General features: G+C 42.4%; 1 protein-coding gene across 1 annotated transcript in view; it reads left to right on the forward strand.

Moving 5' to 3' along the window:
* Window positions 1-10,739, forward strand: part of LOC135701903 (uncharacterized) — a 211,382-nt gene extending 200,643 nt beyond the window's left edge. The window contains exon 6 of the mRNA XM_065222850.1: window positions 9,639-10,739. Coding sequence (XP_065078922.1) covers window positions 9,639-10,136 — 498 coding nt within the window. The 3' untranslated portion in view covers window positions 10,137-10,739. The remainder of the gene's footprint in view (window positions 1-9,638) is intronic.
* Window positions 10,740-19,719: the final 8,980 nt, after the last annotated feature.

A 19,719-nucleotide genomic window follows, 5' to 3' on the forward strand; every position in this document is an offset into this window, starting at 1 on the left:
TGTATGTTTACTCCTTGGCTTACTCCGTGTACCGCCTTCATATCGACAGTGAGCATGTATAAGGGCGTATACGGTATGATCCATTCTCTTCATCGATTTTCTCTTTGCATTGCTTCAGCTAAGCGAATCAATTTTCTAGAATTTGTTCAACGCAGAGTTGTAACAGGTTGTTTTGGCTTTCAAAAGCAACAGCAAACGCACCGAGAAACGTTAAATCTAGCCTCCCTTAGCTCAGTCGGTAAAGGCACAGCTACAAAGCAAGACCATGCTGGAGGTGGCTGGGTTCGATTCCCGGTCCGGTCTAGGAGTTTTTCGGGTTGGAAAATTTCTCGACTTCCCTGGGCATAGAAGTATGATTGATCTTGCCACACAATTATACCAATGCAAAAATGGTACAGGCTTCGAAAGCTCTCAATTAATAACTGTGGAAGTGCATCTAGAACATTAAGTTGAGAGCACGCAATAAGCTAATATGCGATATGCAATAAGCTTGAAATGCGAAGAAGAAGAAGAAAAAGAAGCGAGCTATTAACAAAAGAGAAAATCGGCGAAGAGAATCGATCATCGCGTTTACGCCCTTATGCATGCTCACTGTCGAGTTATTTACGAAAGAGAGAGTCGATGAAGATAATTGAGAATTGAGAGAATGTAGATATGTCTATTTGAAATCGTAGTTAGGTAACCTGAATGACACGATGAGAGCGGGATGGTCAGCATCTAGACTGATTAGTGGCCGGTAATGCGAAATCATTTGCCAGGACAAGATCTAGCAAACGTCCGTTTCGGTTGGGAAAAGTGTTACTTGACTAAACCCGTGTAAGTTAAATCCGTCTAAAAGAGTACAGCAACTCGAGCGAAGTCCAGCATCAAAATGACAGCAAATTGAAATCAAGTTTTGATATCAACATCAAACGCAATTGACAAATGTGATACCTTATTTTGTTTTCATTTTGCTGTACATTTGCTCTTCAAAAATATGTTGTTGCGGGTTTGTTTTGATTGCCTTAGCATAACATCAAATTAAATACTTGTTTTGTTATCAACAGGAAAAATGAATATCAAATTTAGTTTTCAGTTTGCTCTCACTGAAAGCAGAAGTAGTTTTCAATGTGATGTCACAGGAAGATTTTTGTGCTTTAAATTTTGATATTTTAACCGTTAAAACGACCAAAACGACAGAAACCTGAGTAATCATTATCAGTGAAATCACAACATCAAATTTAGATTTCAATTTGATCTCAGACTTTGCTCCGGAAGCGCCACTGTAAACCAGCTTGGTTGTAGTCGCCAAATAGTAGTACGGGAGAGCAGAGACTCAATCGAGACCTAACGATGATGCTCACGGATGATCGTGCAGTCAGCAGGTAGACAGCGCCAATACTGAGAATATTTTGTGGAAATTCCACGACAATCCAGAGCTGATCCAGCAGACTGGAAATGGGCGAGGTACTTAGGTAGCTGATTAGTCTAGTTGATACAGCAGCCAGAAAGCCTGCACCGCGCGATTTTCGACTGTGCAGGGAAGATCGGTCACTTGAAGACGGAATAAAGTGATCCGAAGTTGCGATGAATAGATCCGGTCATCCAGTCACGTTTCTGTCAGTACAATCAAATCATATTCAACCTCCGCAACAAACAAGAAAATAGAGTCGATTTTAGTACTCAGCCCACGCACGTTTTGATTTTTTATTTTAAATTCGTAGGCCATTCGAGGACCGATCCCGGGAACTGGAAACCGAAAATCATTTAGTTCATAACATTCTGATATATTTTACGAAACATTGCCACACTTGCTACGAATGTTTCAGAAAATAAATACCAATCATTCGTCTAAAACAGCCCGAAGATTGAAAATACTACGAAACATTCGTTTACTTACAAAACAATGTTCTTACATTGTACGAAAAAGAATACGAAGGGAAGCGAAAATTTCGTTCAAAAGTAAAATGGTCGCTTCAGTTTAGACTCTCACAGAAACATTACCATCCAGCAGATAGGGTAGAGCGCTGCTTCGTCGTAATCGCCCATTTCCGTTCTATCGATCAGAAAAGATCAATAATATCAATGATTTCACCGTGCACAAAGCAATATTAGGTTTGTTCCTATGCGTTAGTTCATAAGCTACAACCCTAATAAAAATTGTATGGTTAATTTGCTTAACGACGTGTTCTGGGTATCATCCAAACAATTTTTTGTTTAAACTCGTTCAGAAAAGAGAGGTAAAGGGCGGGTTGTGCTTAGTAGGATGGGAATTAGATCAAAAGCCCTAGATGAAATTCAGTGGCTTGTAGAAATCGGACAGTTTCATTGGCTTCTAATGCGATGGTAGTATTGTAGAGACCACCCGCATTAGGAGGTCCTGAAACCTTGTGTGATCCAAAGTCCTTATTCTACGGCAGCCTATCACCGATGAAGAGAACCCGCTTCGATTGAGTCGCTTTGAACCGCTCCTGAAGATTATTAAGCAGCTGGTCGGTGAAACGTCCCAGCAACTCGATATTTCTTTTTCGCCTACTTTCAGGATGCTGTCCAAATAACGGTACAGGTTCGCCAGCCACTGTGAATCAGGCTGTGGACAAGACAGAAAAAGATAAGTTCAATCAACTTGTAAAATTATCACCTGATCGTGAACTGCTTGTTTCAGAGATAGTCCTCAAACAACTCGGTGGCAGCGCAGTACACTTAAACTTTCATGTTGTTCCTCCTCAAGTAGCGAGCCATAGTCACATTACACCATTTTAGTCCGACAAGGACAACACCGAATCGAAAAAAAAAACGATTGTTGCTACGACGCACACAATCTCACTTCAAAATGTTTGATTACTTCAGACTCGTGAATATTCATACTACGAACGAAGCAATTAGCGTAACAACGAATAGGTTGCTAGTTTAAACGAATGATTTTCGTAGGTGTATAAATGGTTTCGTAGTATTCACGAATGCACAAATGATGTTCGTAGGCAGTGTTGACATCCATACGAAAGGCTGTTCTTGTATTGTACAAATTATGCGTAACGTTGGCATTGTATACGACGACATGCAGTACGAATGCTTCGCACAAATAACGAATCAATGGTTATATCTACGGAAATCATTGATACATTTGAAGTTATTGCTCGATATGACGGAAATGGGCGCTTATGCCGAAGTAGTGCTCTACCCTACATGCGCTGTTCAATAGGAAGCTCGACCCGAACGAGCAGATTTTCCCAACACCCACTCTGTGTCATTCTAAGGATGTTTCCTCATGCAGTGTGATGTAGTTCCGAAAAAGGGTTATGTAAATAAACAAACCTCTGTTGTATCGTTCTGTTTTTTGGGATCGTCTTTGTGATATATTTATTTATTCTTGTCAAAAAATAGGGGTACTCTACGCATCTCTCGATTGTTTTCATTTTCATCGATGCCGAAGTAGGATAACATGTTTTTTTGCGGTCGGTCGGTGTGTTTGTGAATGGATGCTGAGTTGGTATATTTTTCGTTACGGAGATCTATCGTGTGGCATGATACATACACGGCCACTGAGAATAACTCAGAAAGTGTGTAGCTTCAACTAAGTTTTATGAGACATTTCTTAAAACTGCAGGTACTCACAGCACTGAGCTCCTGCAGTTTTTAGAAATGACTCTCTTTCTCACTTTGAGTTATTCTCAGTGGCCGTGTACGGTAGCTTATTGCCTTTCCAAGTACGTTGTTGGAAATGTTACATCCTCAGCAAAAGATAAACGAATTTGTCTCCCATTGGGAAGTGATTTCTATTTTCAGGTGTCAAATCAAAGTGGTCCAACGGAGCGTTTCTTTTCTGGATGAAATCGATTTTATTTTAAATTAGCTATTTTAGGGCTTTACTTAACTCGGTGAAATGGTACTTGCTGTTGACTACCAGGTAAGGTTCCTGCATTGTAAGGCAAAAATGTCTTTAATACTGCACCACCACACGGAATCAACGGTCAAACATCACCTTACAGAGATAATCATATGATTTCTTCATTGGTGTATATAAGGGGAGGGCTGCCCCTCAGACCTATGGCTTCCCAACTTCCAACGTTCCAACTGAGATTTTAAATGTTGTGGCTCTTCAATCGCGTTATTTCAAAATTCGTCGCTAAAACCAAAAAACGTGTTATTAAGAAAATCTTCGAAAATCCGTGTTAAAAAAGACTTGAGTGTACAAAGATATTGAAGAAGACATCCGATGGATTTTTGAATTTTACGCAGACGTGTGAAGATTTTTACTATAGATCATGACTTCATATTTTAAACTCTGTCTTGAACATGTTTTTTTTTCCTTGATTTTTTTCCGTCGATCTTGTATTCCGTGCTGAGCACTAATGCTACCGACGCCAGGGAGGCAGCTCCCACACCTGGACACTACCTATCGACGCATCAACTCATGAACCGGGGACCAACGGTTTTACTTCCCTTCCGAAGTAAGGCGTGATCAGAGATGTTATGTATCAGAACATCCCGGCGGCACTGACTGGGATTGAACCCAGGTCTGCTGGGGTGAGAGGTAATCACGCTTACCACTACACAACCGGCGCTGCTGTTGTTGAACAAGTTGATTATTATTGTTTTGAAACAATACTTGGTAGACCTAAATATCTGCAGGACTTTATTGCAATCTTTAATTAGCTTCATTGAATATTTTTTAATCAACGTAACATTCTGTAAGAATATATAAATGACGACATTTTAACCTTTTAACAGTTGAAGTTTTTTATATTACTGATCAGCCTGAAATCTTTATAAATATCCAAAGCAATTAATTAAAATTATCGATCCGCTGGAGTGACTTTTTGGTCTACCTGACAGCTTGGAAGAATATCAGCGTATGTAATTTGAACTATTGAAAGGTTAAGAACTAAGTACTAGATTTATAGGGTGTCTCAGATAGTATAATCACAGTTTATTGTTGGAATAAATCAACGTTATGTTAATGAACTCATATTTATATTGCATATATATGTTCTCGATAGTATTCTCTTTCAATTGGATAATCCGCAGTTCCTTTAAACGTATGCCAAGGAGCGAACTTTTGATCTGCCGCAGCCCATAAGCTTCAGCACAGATTCTTTAGCGATAATGTTGGCCCCTTTTGTCCAGTCTTTTTCAAATTCTTCGATTGAATACGCTGCCTTAAAATGTTTACGTAGATATTCCTTGGAAAGGTCCTAAAAACTACAAGGTACAGCCTTATGGGATTGTACGCAATGGCGACGTAGGACTACGTGGTCTTATATAATAAATCTTATTTGTCACCTTCAGCAAAAGCTTGTGTTTTGTGTAGGAATAGGAGTTTAAGCGGGGTTCCCTCTGTTTATACTCTTTAGTATGACGCGCTTGACATAGATGGCCCACAGCGACTCGCGAAGAGCTACTGATTCCGATCAACAGCGGTGCGGCTTCTTCCTCCTTCTATGGATGCTCAAGTGGGCTGCAGCTCGCTGCTTGCAGGCCGGTTTTCGTTGTGTACTGGAGAACAAGGTTCAACGCCACGCGCCGAAAGCACTGCTGCTGCTGATGCTGATGCCGACGACCGGACACCACCACACACGGTGATTGGAACTGAATCCGATCAGCGGTTGAGGCCAGCCTTGATAGCTAGCTGCTTGCGGGGAGCCTTTCGTTGTTTACTGGAGAATACCACCACTCACAACGAGGTTATTGATAAAATACCGTTTGGTGAGACCAAATGGAATTCAACTTTGAAATCTGTGCTAGGGAAATCGCTTTCCGCAGGCAATCGGTAATAATTTTATTGGACCTATGCGGCTTTCAGTCTTTTGATGCTCCAAAACGGGGTTTTAAGTTTTCATCTGACGTTTCGGTCACATGTATTGTGCCTTTTTCAAAGAATCTGCGTAAATATGTTTTTTCTAATACAATGTTGGAATTTCGTATTCGATTTTACTTACTAACTAAATTCCGTTTGAGTGTTAAGATCCCACCGCATAGGCACAATTGTCACGATGTTCGGTATCGTATGCTACAAAACAAGATCTCATGTTAGTCGGACGTCATACTCTCCAGGAGTACATTCGAGGACATTTCTACTCACTTGACCACTTCAGTTTTGCGGTAGTGGTGGGAAATTCAAAATGAACCGGCTAGCAGGACTTGGGTGCAGTTTCTCGTTTTTGCGCCACTTTAACCATGGCGGTACCGATACGTTTTGTGACTCTTGTACTCTTTGCTGTGTTCGTCTACTACACCTATTGTTTTTCACTGTGTGAAGAAGGCCAGCATACGTGCTACTCAAATTGTCTGTATCTGTGCGTTTGTTGACAGTGTGTGGTGTGTTTATAATGTGACATGTTTCGAGTATTGGTAGATTTTGTTTTTCAAGACCAGAATCCAGTTTCTGTGAGCGATCGAATGCGATAATTATCATAGAAACAGTTGTACATTCATGCAATTTTCAATAGCTTAATTTTAAGATATGATAAAGTCTTAATTTAAGCAGATGCTTATAAATATTTCTGACCGATTGGTGATAAAATTATTGAAATTGGTCCAGAGGCAGCTGAGTTATTAACGTTCAAAATCTTTCATAATTTTGTTACATCTTCTATTTTCAGTTTTCACAAAGTGTACCCCTATATAGAGATCACAGACGTAGTTCTATGTCAACAATTTTGATAGACCAGGCCTCCGGACAATTCGGAGGATTCATCTCTTTTGGCACGTATTGCAAATTGTTTGCTCTATACCACTACCGTGTCTTTCGAGTAGTGCATTGACAGCAAATCGGACCAAAATAGTAGTTTTCCATCATGTTGACGGATTAAAACACTCCCGATCGTAAATTTGAGTGTCCATCGTCTGCTTTGTCACAAATGGCCTTGGTAACTTGCAACGCTCACAAATCGTTTGGCAAACCATGCCATTTTTACTAAATTTTTCGGTAAAAATTTACTAATCGGCATCGTCAGCTTTCTGACCATCACGGTAGCATTGGTCTCCCGGAAGCGTCTTGTGTAGTCAAATTTGACGTATGTTTCATCGTCCATAATAACACACCAATTTCCTACACAGCATAGCTTCCGAGCCCACGGTTTGACGGATGCGGCTTGTTCTGCTTCTTGAACGTTTTCAGCCCGTTTCGTAGCCAGCGCCAGTGGTGTAGTGGTAAGCGTGACTGCTTTCTAACACCCCAATGGGTCTGGGTTCAATCTCAGCCGAGGTCGGTGGGATTTTTCTGAGGCATAAAAATCTCTGGTCACGTCTTCCTTCGGAAGGGAAGTTAAGTCGTTGGTCCCGATCCATGTGTGTTGAATGGGTTCGATATCCTACGCAGGTGTGGAAGCTGCCTTCCTACACATTCGATTGCCGTCAATGGATGGCTATCGATGTCCGTCGGTGATTGGCACTAGATTGCGGAACAGAGACCGCCGTTAAATAAAGAAATGAAGAAGAAGAAGAAGCCCGTTTCTTGCCTTGGCACGTTTGACGTTACGATTTGTTGGCCAAATCTCGAACAGAGGCACTTTTCTAATTTACGAAAGCTAGGTAATCTTCTGGTTCACTTTTCGGTCCACCAGTCCCGGTTTACGGCCATGTTTCGATGTGTCCTCGAAGGTAACTTCTTCACCGAGCTTCCGGATGGTGACTTGGACTGCTCCGATACATATTTCCTCCATTTTCACCAACTTCCTTACTGATAGGTTGGGAATAGTGCACCAAAATTTGAACTCAAATGAACGTCGTTTCAACATCTAGTACCAGAACGTTAGAGGCTTACGCATTAAGATTGACGACTTCTTCCTTGCCGCTTCGGATTCTTGATGACCGCATTATGTCAACGCAACTGTTTGGCAGCTCGTATACTGTTTTTCGAAATGATCGTAATCCTGTAAACAGCACCAGTTCCAGGGGTGGTGGCGTTCTTATCGTCGTGTCTTCACACTTGAGGGGCTGCTTAGATCCTACATCTGTCTGTGATACTCTTGAACAGTTGTGGATCAAGATTAAAACCCCCACCGGTAACGCAAGAATCTGGATCTACTTGCCACCAGATCGGAGAGCAAATGTTGCTGACATCAATAACGACGTTAACTCTATTGGAGAAATTCTCTCGAATCTTGAAGTTTCGGATATCGCAATTCAGTTTGGAGACTACAATCAATTGGGTTGGTCTGATTCACTGAATGATCTCCCGGTCATAGATTTTCAGCAATCGTATCTCTCTGCACCCAGTTCAATTTTGTTGGATGGGTTCAGTCTGCATGGTTTAACGCAAATCAATCCTAATCAAAATGGTCGTATTCCTGACTTTGTGTTAGCTAATGAAAATGTCGTACGTGAAAATGCTGTTTCGAATGCTTGGGAACCATTAATCAACCTCGATCGGAATCACCCTGCTCTTGAGGTCACCGTTCAGCTACTGCTTCCTACAATATTCGAGGATACCGTTGATCTGCAAAGCTTGGACTTTCGCCGTGTTGATTACACAGTATTGTGTTGATATTGATTGACAGATACGCGAGATGGTTGCCTGTGTGGACGATGCAGTGGTTTATTTCAACGGAAAGGTGAACCAAGCCATCGTCAGCAGTGTTCCTATTCGCCGACCTGCTCCTAAGCCGCCGAGGTCCAAGTTGCGTTTACGATAGCTAAAACGAATAAGATAACACGCTCTACGAAATTTCTGCCGTTCTTGTTGCCCTGTTTTAAAGCGCATATTCACGCAAGCGAGTAACAGGTATCAACTGTACAACCGATTTCTTTACAAACGAAGGAACCCGAAGCGGTTTTGGTTTTTCGTTAATTCCAAAAGGAAAGAAAATGGATCGCCTGTGTAGATGCGTCTCAAAGACACGTGCACTAGTACGCTACAAGGAAAATGCAATATTTTCGAGGAACTAACTCTTGCTTGCTTGATGCGTGCACCTATGTCGCTCTTGGTCCTGCCGTCTAATGCTATCTGCCTGCCAAGATATTGGAAACTTTCGTATTTCTCCACTGCAAAAAAAAGTCTAAAGAGATACGAACTGCTGTCAAAAATATATTCGCTCCACAATCCGATGCTAATGTCACCATAACATTTCCTTCCGTTTAGACGAATTTTTGTGGAAACTTACGTGAAAAAAGTCTGCTCAAAATTTCTGGAAACCAAATGTCCTCAGAGATCAAATCAAGCTGAACATTGCATAAGGTCTTAAGTAACATTGACAGATTCTCTTCGTCAACTTTCTCTTCGTATCCCCACGACCATGTAAAGGCATTCCCAGGTATTTTCAGCACACAGATCGATAAAAGAAGCTTTTATCTAGCATCTAATACGACAAACATAACAAGAAACGATTATGTGCTAACGAAAGAGAAAGTCGACGAAGAGAATCGATCAATGTTACTTAGAAACCTAATGTAATGTTCAGCTTGAAATGTGTCCAGTCTCCCCTATTGTTCTTTTACTAACCATATTTATAAATAAAAATTCCATATCATTGGGGATTTAGGCACCGCAGAATATTTTTTCCCCAATTTCGTCCACTGTTCTTTTAAACCAAGCAAACAATATCCCTCATCGGCCATTTCCCCCTGCACCCGAAAACTTCCCTCCCACACTCTAATTATGAAACTCCAACTGATCAGCGAAAATTTCGTTCTCTTGCTTCTTTAATTTATCCCCCCAGGAGCAAATCACCTCGATGCTGTACAACATGTCCTCGAACAAGAAATCGCACCAGCACCTGACCGGCCGCCCGTTGGTGACCTTCCTCACCGGAACCTTCAATCAGAAGTTTTACGAACGAATGGACAGCCGCGTGGAAACCGAAGCCCAGCGCAAGACAATCAAAAACATCCTCCACGTCCTGTCGCGGCTCGTCTCGAGCGGTGCCATTGGATGCCACGACGAACTGCTCGAGTCGACAATAGTGCCGATTTTTTCCCGCTTCGAGCGTACCCTGGACGATCGGAACGAGCACTTTCGGGACATTTCCCAATTGAACCGACGACTGAATGAGAGCCTATCCGGTGCCGGTGCTCCGAGGGCGACTCCTCCACCGCCGCCGCCGCCGCTTTCGATTGGGACAACCGCAAATCCGTACATAACAAGATTAACCATCGAACGGCAACCCAACGGGGGCATCATTATGCTGGACAACAACCGCCAGGAGAGTTACGTTTGATGAGCATCGAATTGCTGTGTGTGTGTGTGTATGTGTGCAAGATTCGATAAGCTCTTAATGCGATTGACTTGTGTGGGGCTGAAATAAATCAGTCTGCGGTGTAGTGGCAGCCTTATCAACGGAACTAGTTGATACACCGCTGAATTGTAACCGAGAGGCCTACCCGTTTCACAGAAGTCAATAAATTATTCATGATTTGGATAAACGCGAATTGTATACGACTATAGTGATGAACTACATCCAACTGATCAGTGGTGCCCTTGAGGTGGAAAATTGCAACAAACAAGCCAATTTGTGCCCGAGAGTTGACTGGGATGGATGCTGGGAGGGTGATTACGATATTTACATATGCCAGTGCCAAATAAATTGTGCGTCGTTAGAAGCGACGACAGCGGAATAACATTCATTGTAGGAATACTTTACCGTAGGTGCCATAGCCATGTACCCGTGTTGGAGCGTGTTGGATTATGTAAAGGACATAATTTAAGGCTAAGTGAAAGTAGTTTTAAGGATCAGATTCATTAATATATGCGAGTATTTGGTAGACTTTATAGTGACATTACAGCGATGTGGCTCGAATCACATCAGGGTTCAACCGAATTGTAATTGACGTTGAAGAACTGTCATCCACCTTGTAAATAAATTTACTTGAAAAATAACCTGATGCTTTTTTTCTACTCTGAGCATTCTTTGCCGAAAATCCATAGGGGAAACGCTCCTATAGTTGCGGTACGTTAGAAGCGTTAGGTTCTTATAGTTGTGCATGGAGACTCGAAACACAACTATAGGAACCTAACGCTTCTAACGTACCGCAACTATAGGAGCGTTTACCCTACATATTTTAAGTTCCTTAGGAAGATAATCGAAATGATCAACAAGTTAAATTATTGATGTACAGTCAGGAATCCTAATTGCCGGATCCTTATTGCCGGGTTATCCGCGAATAAGGATACCCACAGCTTATGGGATTTTCACTAATAGGGGCTGTGGTGGATTATATCATTTGTTTCAATATATAGAGATATACTGTCTTGGACAAAGTTGTCATTGGATTCAGGTTTCATTGGGAACTACGCCGCTAGAGGCGCTTCACTTTTATGTTACTTATGACGGGTGCTATAATATATGGATCATAGGTCAAACATAGAATATTTCGTGATCCTGGCCATACAGAAAGTTACTGTCTTTAGCAAAGTTCTTCAAGTGATCATTTCCTTTTGCATGGTGTTCATATTAGTTCAGAACTCTCTCCCTGCGCAGCGCTAGTGAGCATGTGAACTTCCTATCTAAACTGTATCTCGAGAACCTGGCCATATACCGTAAGCGTGATAATGTTTGCACCATTGAGAAATGTCAAAATTAAAAAAAATTCTCAAAAATTTCGTTTTCAAGTTTTTTTTTATTTATTCAAAGGAGGGATGTTTCTCAGAGTCTTAAACTATGTTAATCATCGATCGAGTTTCCACTTGCTGCTATTATGGCCTCCACACGCTTCCGGAATGCACGGCAGGTTCTAATATTGTAGTCGTGATTTTTTTCTCTCCAGGTACGGGTCAATGTTTGTCTGAGTCTTGCTGTACTCGGGTGGCGTTTAGAACAGACCTTGGCCTTCATGACGCGCCATTTTGAGTAATCCAGCGGATTAAGATCGGGGCTGGATGGCGGCCACATATCCTTCGCCCAGAACGGAAGATGTGCCTGCAACCACTTCTGAGTGCGGTTCGAGGTGTGGCACGGAGTCCAATCTTGTTGAAATACAACATTTGGCTTCGAACCGTACTGTTGTTTGATCCACGGAAGAACATACTTACTTAAAATCCCGATGTAGACCTCCGTGTTGACCTTGTCGCCTTCTGGAATGAACACCGGGTCCATTTTTTTTGCCATCGAAAGCCACCAACCCAAACACCATAACGCTAGCAGCATGCTTGGTCAGATACACGTTCTTTTGCTCGTCAGCCACGTCTTTTACCGGAAGAGAACTAATACACCGGTCGGTTCTGGAATTTGATACGGTATCGACGGTAAACACGCTCTCGTCGGTGAACAGGATTACCGGATTTTTTCGCTTAAGGAAGTTCAAGATTTTCTTGCATCGTTCGACTCGTAGCTTCCGAATACGGTTGGTAATCATGTGAGTTTTTTTCCGTGCCCTCGACTTCGCCCCGCAATCATCCTTTACGATCTTCCGTGCCGTAAAGTCACTGATCCTGTGTTTCTTTGCCATTTTCCTTCTTGAACGCACTGGATTCACCCGAATCTTCCTTTTGATAGCAGCGATAACCCTCGGAACCGAGCTGACCTCGGACGACCTGTTACCACCTTCGCAGATAGTTGTCCTTTCTTTTCTCGGTCTAAAACCCTTTTGACGGTCCACCGGGACACTCCCACGGCGATTGAAATGTCTTTTTGTGACATTTGCGCGTGGGACAAATCACGAATACGCTGCCACTTCATCATGGTGCAACTGTCAAACTAAGTAAATAATTTTCCTTTATACACAGCCTACTACGGTAAGAGCTATAGGTTACGTGCATGCAAAGAAAACCAAGGCATTGTATGCACAGGTGAAACGGGAACCTTATTTGTACGATGGTGTAAACATTATCACGCATACGGTACACATGAGCTTTATTTGCACATTAGCGCTGCGTAGTGAGATAGTCCTGAATTTTGAAATCCAATATGGTGGCTTCCAATTTTCTAAAAGCCAAGATGGCAACTCAATGTTGACAGTGGAGGAACAAAAGAGACAAAAAATTACCTGGGCCTCACCTGTTTACATCTCAATGAACGCGATCCATACAGTGACATAGAGAGCCTAGTAGTCATCGAAATCAAAACAGAGAGGAGATCAATATTGCACCGGATCAATATTGTATTTCATACAAAATAACTGACTAAAAGTTGGCCCCTTTCTTTTTTTATCTAGTTCGTTTATTTGGGAGGCTCAATCGCGTTAGCTTTACGGAGCCGATAATTCATTGTTCACTGTGTGTAACAAAATTCACTTAATTCTATGTCTATTTTCGAAGGATAGGATCAGGGGAGGAGCTTGGGGTAGGGTTTCGTTGTCTCATCAGAGCTTTGTCGCCAGTATGAACGGTAGTGCTGTTCTAGCTTCGTCCGGAGTTCGACCGGCTATGGTGGGTGACCAGTGGGCGACGATGAGACTCATCGAGACGGGGGGACAAGACAAACAAAAACTAATAAAGAGAGACAAAAGACAAAAGGAATTAAATTCTTATACTAGACATTTGAAGAAAAACATAAACGGACTGCATATAGCAGAGATCACGGGTTGCCAACACGTCTCTGATAGGAACATAGGGTTGTCTTCCTTGGGCCTCGAGGGTATTCAAAAGTCGCTCTCTGGCGGCGTCATTATCCGTACATTGCCAAACTGCGTGTTCGATGTCATCGTAACCGTTTCCACACCGACAGATGTTGCTGTCCACGAGGTTTATTCTATTGAGATGCGCATCTAGCGAGTAGTGGTTGGACATAAGTCTACTCATCACGCGAATGAAGTCACGACTTAAGCCCAAGCCTTTAAACCACGCTCTCGAAGAAACATTAGGAATAATTGAATGTAACCACCGTCCAAGATTTCCAGTGTCCCAATCGGTTTGCCAACTCGAAAAGGTACTCTGACGCACTAAATGGTAAAATTCATCGTGTGAAATTTGCCTGTCATACAATTCGCCTTCCTGCGCGCCCACCTTTGCGAGAGAGTCCGCCTTCTCATTGCCTGGGATTGAGCAATGTGAGGGGACCCATACAAAGGTAATCATATATGATCTTTCGACCAGCACACACATCTGCTCCCTTACCTTTGAAAGGAAATAAGATGAGTGCCTACTTGGTTTCATCGACCGAATAGCCTCAATCGAACTGAGACTATCCGAGAAGATGAAGTAATGGTCTGTGGGCATATTGGAAATCATCCCCAATGCGAAGTTGATTGCTGCCAGCTCAGCAACAAAAACGGAACAAGGTTCCTGGAGTTTGCGGAAGGCGCTAGAGTTTTCATTGTAGACACCGAAGCCAGTGGATCCATTGAGACGGGACCCGTCTGTAAAATATCTTTTCATGCAATTGACTTGTTGGTACTTTTCAGTAAAAATACGCGGAATAATAATAGGTCGAAGTTGATCGGGAATCCCATGAGTTGCTTGTTTCATGGTCAGATCATATTCAATTGAGGAACTGCGATTGGTGAAGTGAACACGGTCTGGAGTATAACAAGGAAGACACATATCTGATGATATGTAGTGGTGGTAGATTCTCATAAATCGAGATTGTGTGTTCAACCCAAGAATTTCTTCAAAATTAGCAATTATAAGTGTGTTCGTCACTCCGCATTTGATTAGTATTCTGAGAGAGAGCTCCCAGAAACGGTTCTGGAGGGGTGTTACTCCTGCCAGAACCTCGAGACTCATGTTATGCGTTGAGTGCATACAGCCTAGAGCAATACGCAGACAACGATATTGAATTCGTTCCAATTTTATTAGGTGAATTTTTCTTGCCGAGAGAAAGCAGAAAGAGCCGTACTCTAGAATAGAGAGAATAGTTGGGTTATAAAGCGTTATGAGGTCTCCCGGATGAGCACCCCACCATGTGCCGCAAATTGAACGGAGAAAGTTGATCCTCTGCTGACATTTTTGCTTCAAATACGTAATATGGGCATTCCAAGTGCACTTTGAATCAAACCAGGCCCCAAGGTACTTGAAAGACAATGATTGGGTAATGTTTCTGCCCAAAAGATTAAGCTGCATTTGGGCTGGGTACCGCTTTCGAGTAAACACTACCAGTTCAGTTTTCTGCGGCGAGAATTCGATCCCTAGATTCATAGCCCAAGAAGACAAGTTATCTAAGGAATTTTGCAATGGTCCTTGCAAGTCCACGGCATGTGGACCTCTTACGGAAACCACACCGTCATCTGCAAGTTGTCTTAGCGTGCATTGTTCTGCCAAACAGTTGTCGATATCTTTGACATAAAAGTTATAAAGAAGAGGGCTGAGACATGAGCCTTGGGGCAGGCCCATGTAACTAATTCTGGAAGTTGTCAGTTTTCCAAGAGAAAAGTTCATTTGCTTTTCTGACAACAAATTGTACAAGAAATTATTTAAAATTCCAGAAAGTCCACATCTGTGCAGATTGTCTGACAGAATTTCAATGGAAACTGAATCAAAAGCCCCCTTAATGTCCAAGAATACTGAAGCCAATTGCTCCTTGTGCGCAAAGGCCAGTTGAATATCTGTGGAAAGCAGCGCTAGACAATCGTTTGTTCCTTTGCTCTTGCGGAACCCAAACTGTGTATTTGATAGCAAGTTATTTGATTCGACCCAGTGATCGAGTCTCCGAAGGATCATTTTCTCCAACAATTTCCTAATGCACGAAAGCATAGCAATCGGACGGTATGAGTTATGGTCAGACGCTGATTTGCCAGGTTTTTAATGGCTATTACTTTGACTTGTCTCCATTCAGGCGGTACAATGTTGTTTTCTAGCAAGGAATTGAATAAATCTAGCAAGCGTCTTTTAGCGATATCTGGGAGATTTTTCAGAAGATTGAATTTAATCATATCGCTTCCCGGTGAGGAGTTGTTCGATGAAAGAAAAGCCATAGAGAAATCCAGCATTGAGAATGGTCTATCCAGAGAGCCGCCGCTAGGAGACGCTTCTCGAAGAATATTTTGTGCTGGAACTGAGTCCGGACAGACCTTTTTAGCGAAATCGAATATCCATCGGTTGGAGTATTCTTCACTCTCATTGAAAGATGAGCGGTTACGCATGTTGCGAGCCACCCTCCACAAGGTGTTCATTGAGGTTTCTCGTGAGAGTCCCTCGACGAAATTGCGCCAATAACCGCGTTTTTTTGCTTTGATTAATTGTTTCAGCTTTGTCTCAAGCTTTGAATATTCCTCGAAGTATGTGGAGGTTTTGTGTCTACGAAAAGCTTTGAAAGCATCAGATTTTTCTACATACAATTTTGTGCATTCTTCGTCCCATCCAGGTGTGGCTGGTCTCCTTTTAAAGGGTGCACTTGGAACTTTTCTTTTTTGTGCTTCCAGTGAGCTTTTGTAAATCAAATCGGCTAGGAATCGATATTCTTCCAATGGTGGAAGCGCATCTATTGATTCGACACCGATTGTCACCGCCGATGCATATTTCTGCCAGTCGATGTTCCTTGTAAGATCAAATGGAACCCGAGATGGTTCTGCAGAGTGAGGGCCACACTTTATTGAAATGATAATTGGCAAATGATCGCTACCATGGGGATCATTGATAACCTTCCACTGACAATCCAATGATAGCGATCTTGAACACAAAGATAGGTCGAGTCGGCTTTCTCAAGCCGGAGGTTTTGCTATACGTGTCGCTTCACCAGTGTTCAAAATAGTCAAATTGAAATCGTCACTTAAATCGTAAAAAATAGCCGCTCTATTGTCGTCATATAGATCGCCCCACCCAGTGCCATGGGAGTTCATATCACCCAGAATTAATACTGGGGATGGAAGAATCGAAACTAGATTCCAGAGTTGACTACGGCTAATGGAGGTTCTTGGTGGAACATAAACTGAAGCTATGCAAAGGTCTTTGTTCTTCACATTTATTTGGCAAGCGAAGATTTCGACGCCTGATAGAGCAGGAAGGGAAATTTTGTAGAAAGGGTAGCACTTTTTGATCCCTAAAAGTACTCCTCCATAAGAATCGTCTCTATCCAGGCGTATAATGTTAAAATCGTGGAAGTTGAGTTCTTTATCGGAATAAAGCCATGTTTCACAGAGAGCAAATATATCACAATCAGAATTGTGAAGTAAAAATTTGAACGAGTCTAGTTTAGGCACTAGACTACGGCAGTTCCACTGTAGCACAGTGATCATATCTTCAACCTCGTTCGACGAATTATCCATCGAAAGATATGATTGATGCAAGGAGGGGCCATGAAACAGTCAATTGCTTAAGATATGATTCTAACGTTGGAAGCAAGGCAGAAACTAAGCTTCTTAGAGGGTCTTGTATGTTGAACATGTTTAATATGAATTCCACAATGTCCGAAAAAGCTAGCAAACCTCGTTCGGACTTGGATTTCTTTTGAGAAGTTTGAGGAGCAGCTTTTTTATTTTTTTTATCTTTGTTGGGCAATGGCGGAAAATTCTTGCTGCATCCAGGGATTGGATCAACAGGAGCCTTCGGTTTTGTTTTTTCATCCCCATTACCCTGGGAATTTGGCAATCGTCTGGAGGTGACTTTAGTTTTCTTACGGCGCACTTTCGGGGAGGGGCATTTTCTTTTTGAGGAACCGTCTATTTTTGAAGGTGCGTGTACCACCGTAGAATCACCTTCATCGGATGAGTCAGAGTCCGATTCTTCAACTGACAAAACCGAAAATTGGTTTGCATCTTGGACGGCTGATGCAGCCTTCAACATTTGAGCATATGTCTGCTTGGAGCGTCCAGAGATTGAACGCTGCACTTTATCGGAGTGCTGTTTGTACATCGGGCACTCCTGCAAGGGGTGAGGATTCTCGCCACAGTAAGCGCATTTTACTGATTCTTTGTGGCAAGAATCCTCTTTGTGGTTTTCACCACATTTGCCACAACGAGTTTTGTTGCCGCAATGGCTGGCCGAGTGTCCCAGTCTTTTGCAGTTGGTACAATTATATACCCTCTGTACAAACAACCGCACCGGAAAAAAAGCACCATCAATTTTAACAAAGTTTGGGAGAACTGAACCTGCGAAAGTCACCCGGAACGAGTCTGAATGTTTATAAACTTTTTTACCGTCTAGCAAAGATGCTGAATGCAGTTGCCTTACATCCAGTATCTTCACTAGCGCGGTAGCGAATATCGAGTTTTTAAAAGTTCCCGAGGCATGTTTCAAGTCCTCGACAGTCAGACTCGCGTCGGAGACCACGCCTTCTATCTCCACATCTCGAGAAGGGATGTAGATGTTGTACTCAACACTAAACAACTCGTGATCAGCAATTTTATTTGCCACATCATAAGTCGGTGCTTCTACACGCAGTTTGTTGAATCTTTCTTTGTGTACCAAGATTCCCGGATACTTACGCAGCAAATCTCTCGTTATGTCGAGAGTTTTCAAAGGTTTATTTTTGGGCCGAAAAAAGACAACCCATGGTCCTTTCGAAGACGGTTCATAGTATCTGGTTCGCGTAACGTAGGCATCGGAAGATGCCATAAGTGTTGCGCAAAAGCGGTGCGCAACCACTTAAGAAGGAAAAAAAAATAAAACCTTCACTAATTAATTAATTTTAATTACTAGTAATTAAATTTTTTGCCCGACGTACGAACAAATCAAAAAGAAAAAAAAAAAAAAAATCGAAACAAAAAAAAACTTATATCTACTTGCAAAAAGTTGTCTCACTATGACCCATACTCCCCTACCAGGGGTGAGAGACAGAGTCACGCGCCACGAGGCAAAATTAAACTACAATAGGGAGGCAATGGACTTGCAAAATGTATTGTCTAATACTTATGCCGGTTGTAAACAACCTATCAGCCGTTGCAGCTAGATGGTCCGTTTGCTGCTGCTGGTGGTGATGATTGGTGTTGGTGGGTCGGCACGATGATGAAAAAATGGCTTGACGACCGGATGGATTACCGGGGTGGATTAAAGCTGGATGGCAACTCCAAGGGGCTCGGCCCATGGAATTCCACTTCCTCTGTTGCACACTGGTCACTTGGGGCACCCAATGGGGGGGGTGAAAAAACCGCTCGGGCGGAAAAAACACCGAAAAAAATTAGATGCCGCGCGACTGAGACCGGGACGTTGTTAACCGACTGAGTGTTCAACTAGGAATGGCCCCTTTCTTGTGTTGCCTCAGTGGTATAACTAGTATAGATGGCCATCGATCTGTCAAAATAAAATTCTCATGATATCGACACTGAGCGTTCAGAAGGACCAATGATGAAAACGGAAACAATGGCTTCTTTTGTAAATTCCTTGTAGCTCAAAGGCAATCCATGTAAGTCACCAATTCTATTAGATAGAGGGACTCTCCCTCTACATAATCATCGTGGTGATTTACTTAAGTGGTTTTCCATTCTTGAGAAATTCGAACTAATTAAAGAGAAGCATGGTTGCATACTCAGTAAGCATTGATGATTTTCGACGACTCTGCATTGCAACTCTTTACTCCTATGGTAAAATCCCACAAACATCTGTCAATGTGTGCATGACATCTAGCGAACTTTGTATTATCTCTTCACTCCACCTCACGGTAAAGGGTGTCCACGATGAAATTGCCACACTATGAAATTGCTCTAACTTTTTATCCGTTGGGTAGAATTTAATGAAAATTTGGGTGGATTTAGTTCATAGTGCATTATTTACATCCTGCAAGTTTTAAAGTCCTGTAATCAAAACTCGCGAAAATGGAGTCGAAAGAACAGCTCGTGCGTGATAAAATCTTGCGCATTCATCACGAGAACAAGGATCTCTCGCATCGTTCCATCGCTAAAACGTTGGGAATCACGAATTCCAGCGGTTCGAGGAACGGTTGACCACCGATCGGAAGCCCAGAAGTGAAGGAAAAAGTATTCCGTACAACACCA

Source organism: Ochlerotatus camptorhynchus, unplaced genomic scaffold (genome assembly GCF_037179485.1).
Source record: "Ochlerotatus camptorhynchus isolate MF236.1 unplaced genomic scaffold, CSIRO-AGI_Acam_v1.1 ptg000179l, whole genome shotgun sequence".
Lineage (NCBI taxonomy): Eukaryota > Metazoa > Arthropoda > Insecta > Diptera > Culicidae > Ochlerotatus > Ochlerotatus camptorhynchus.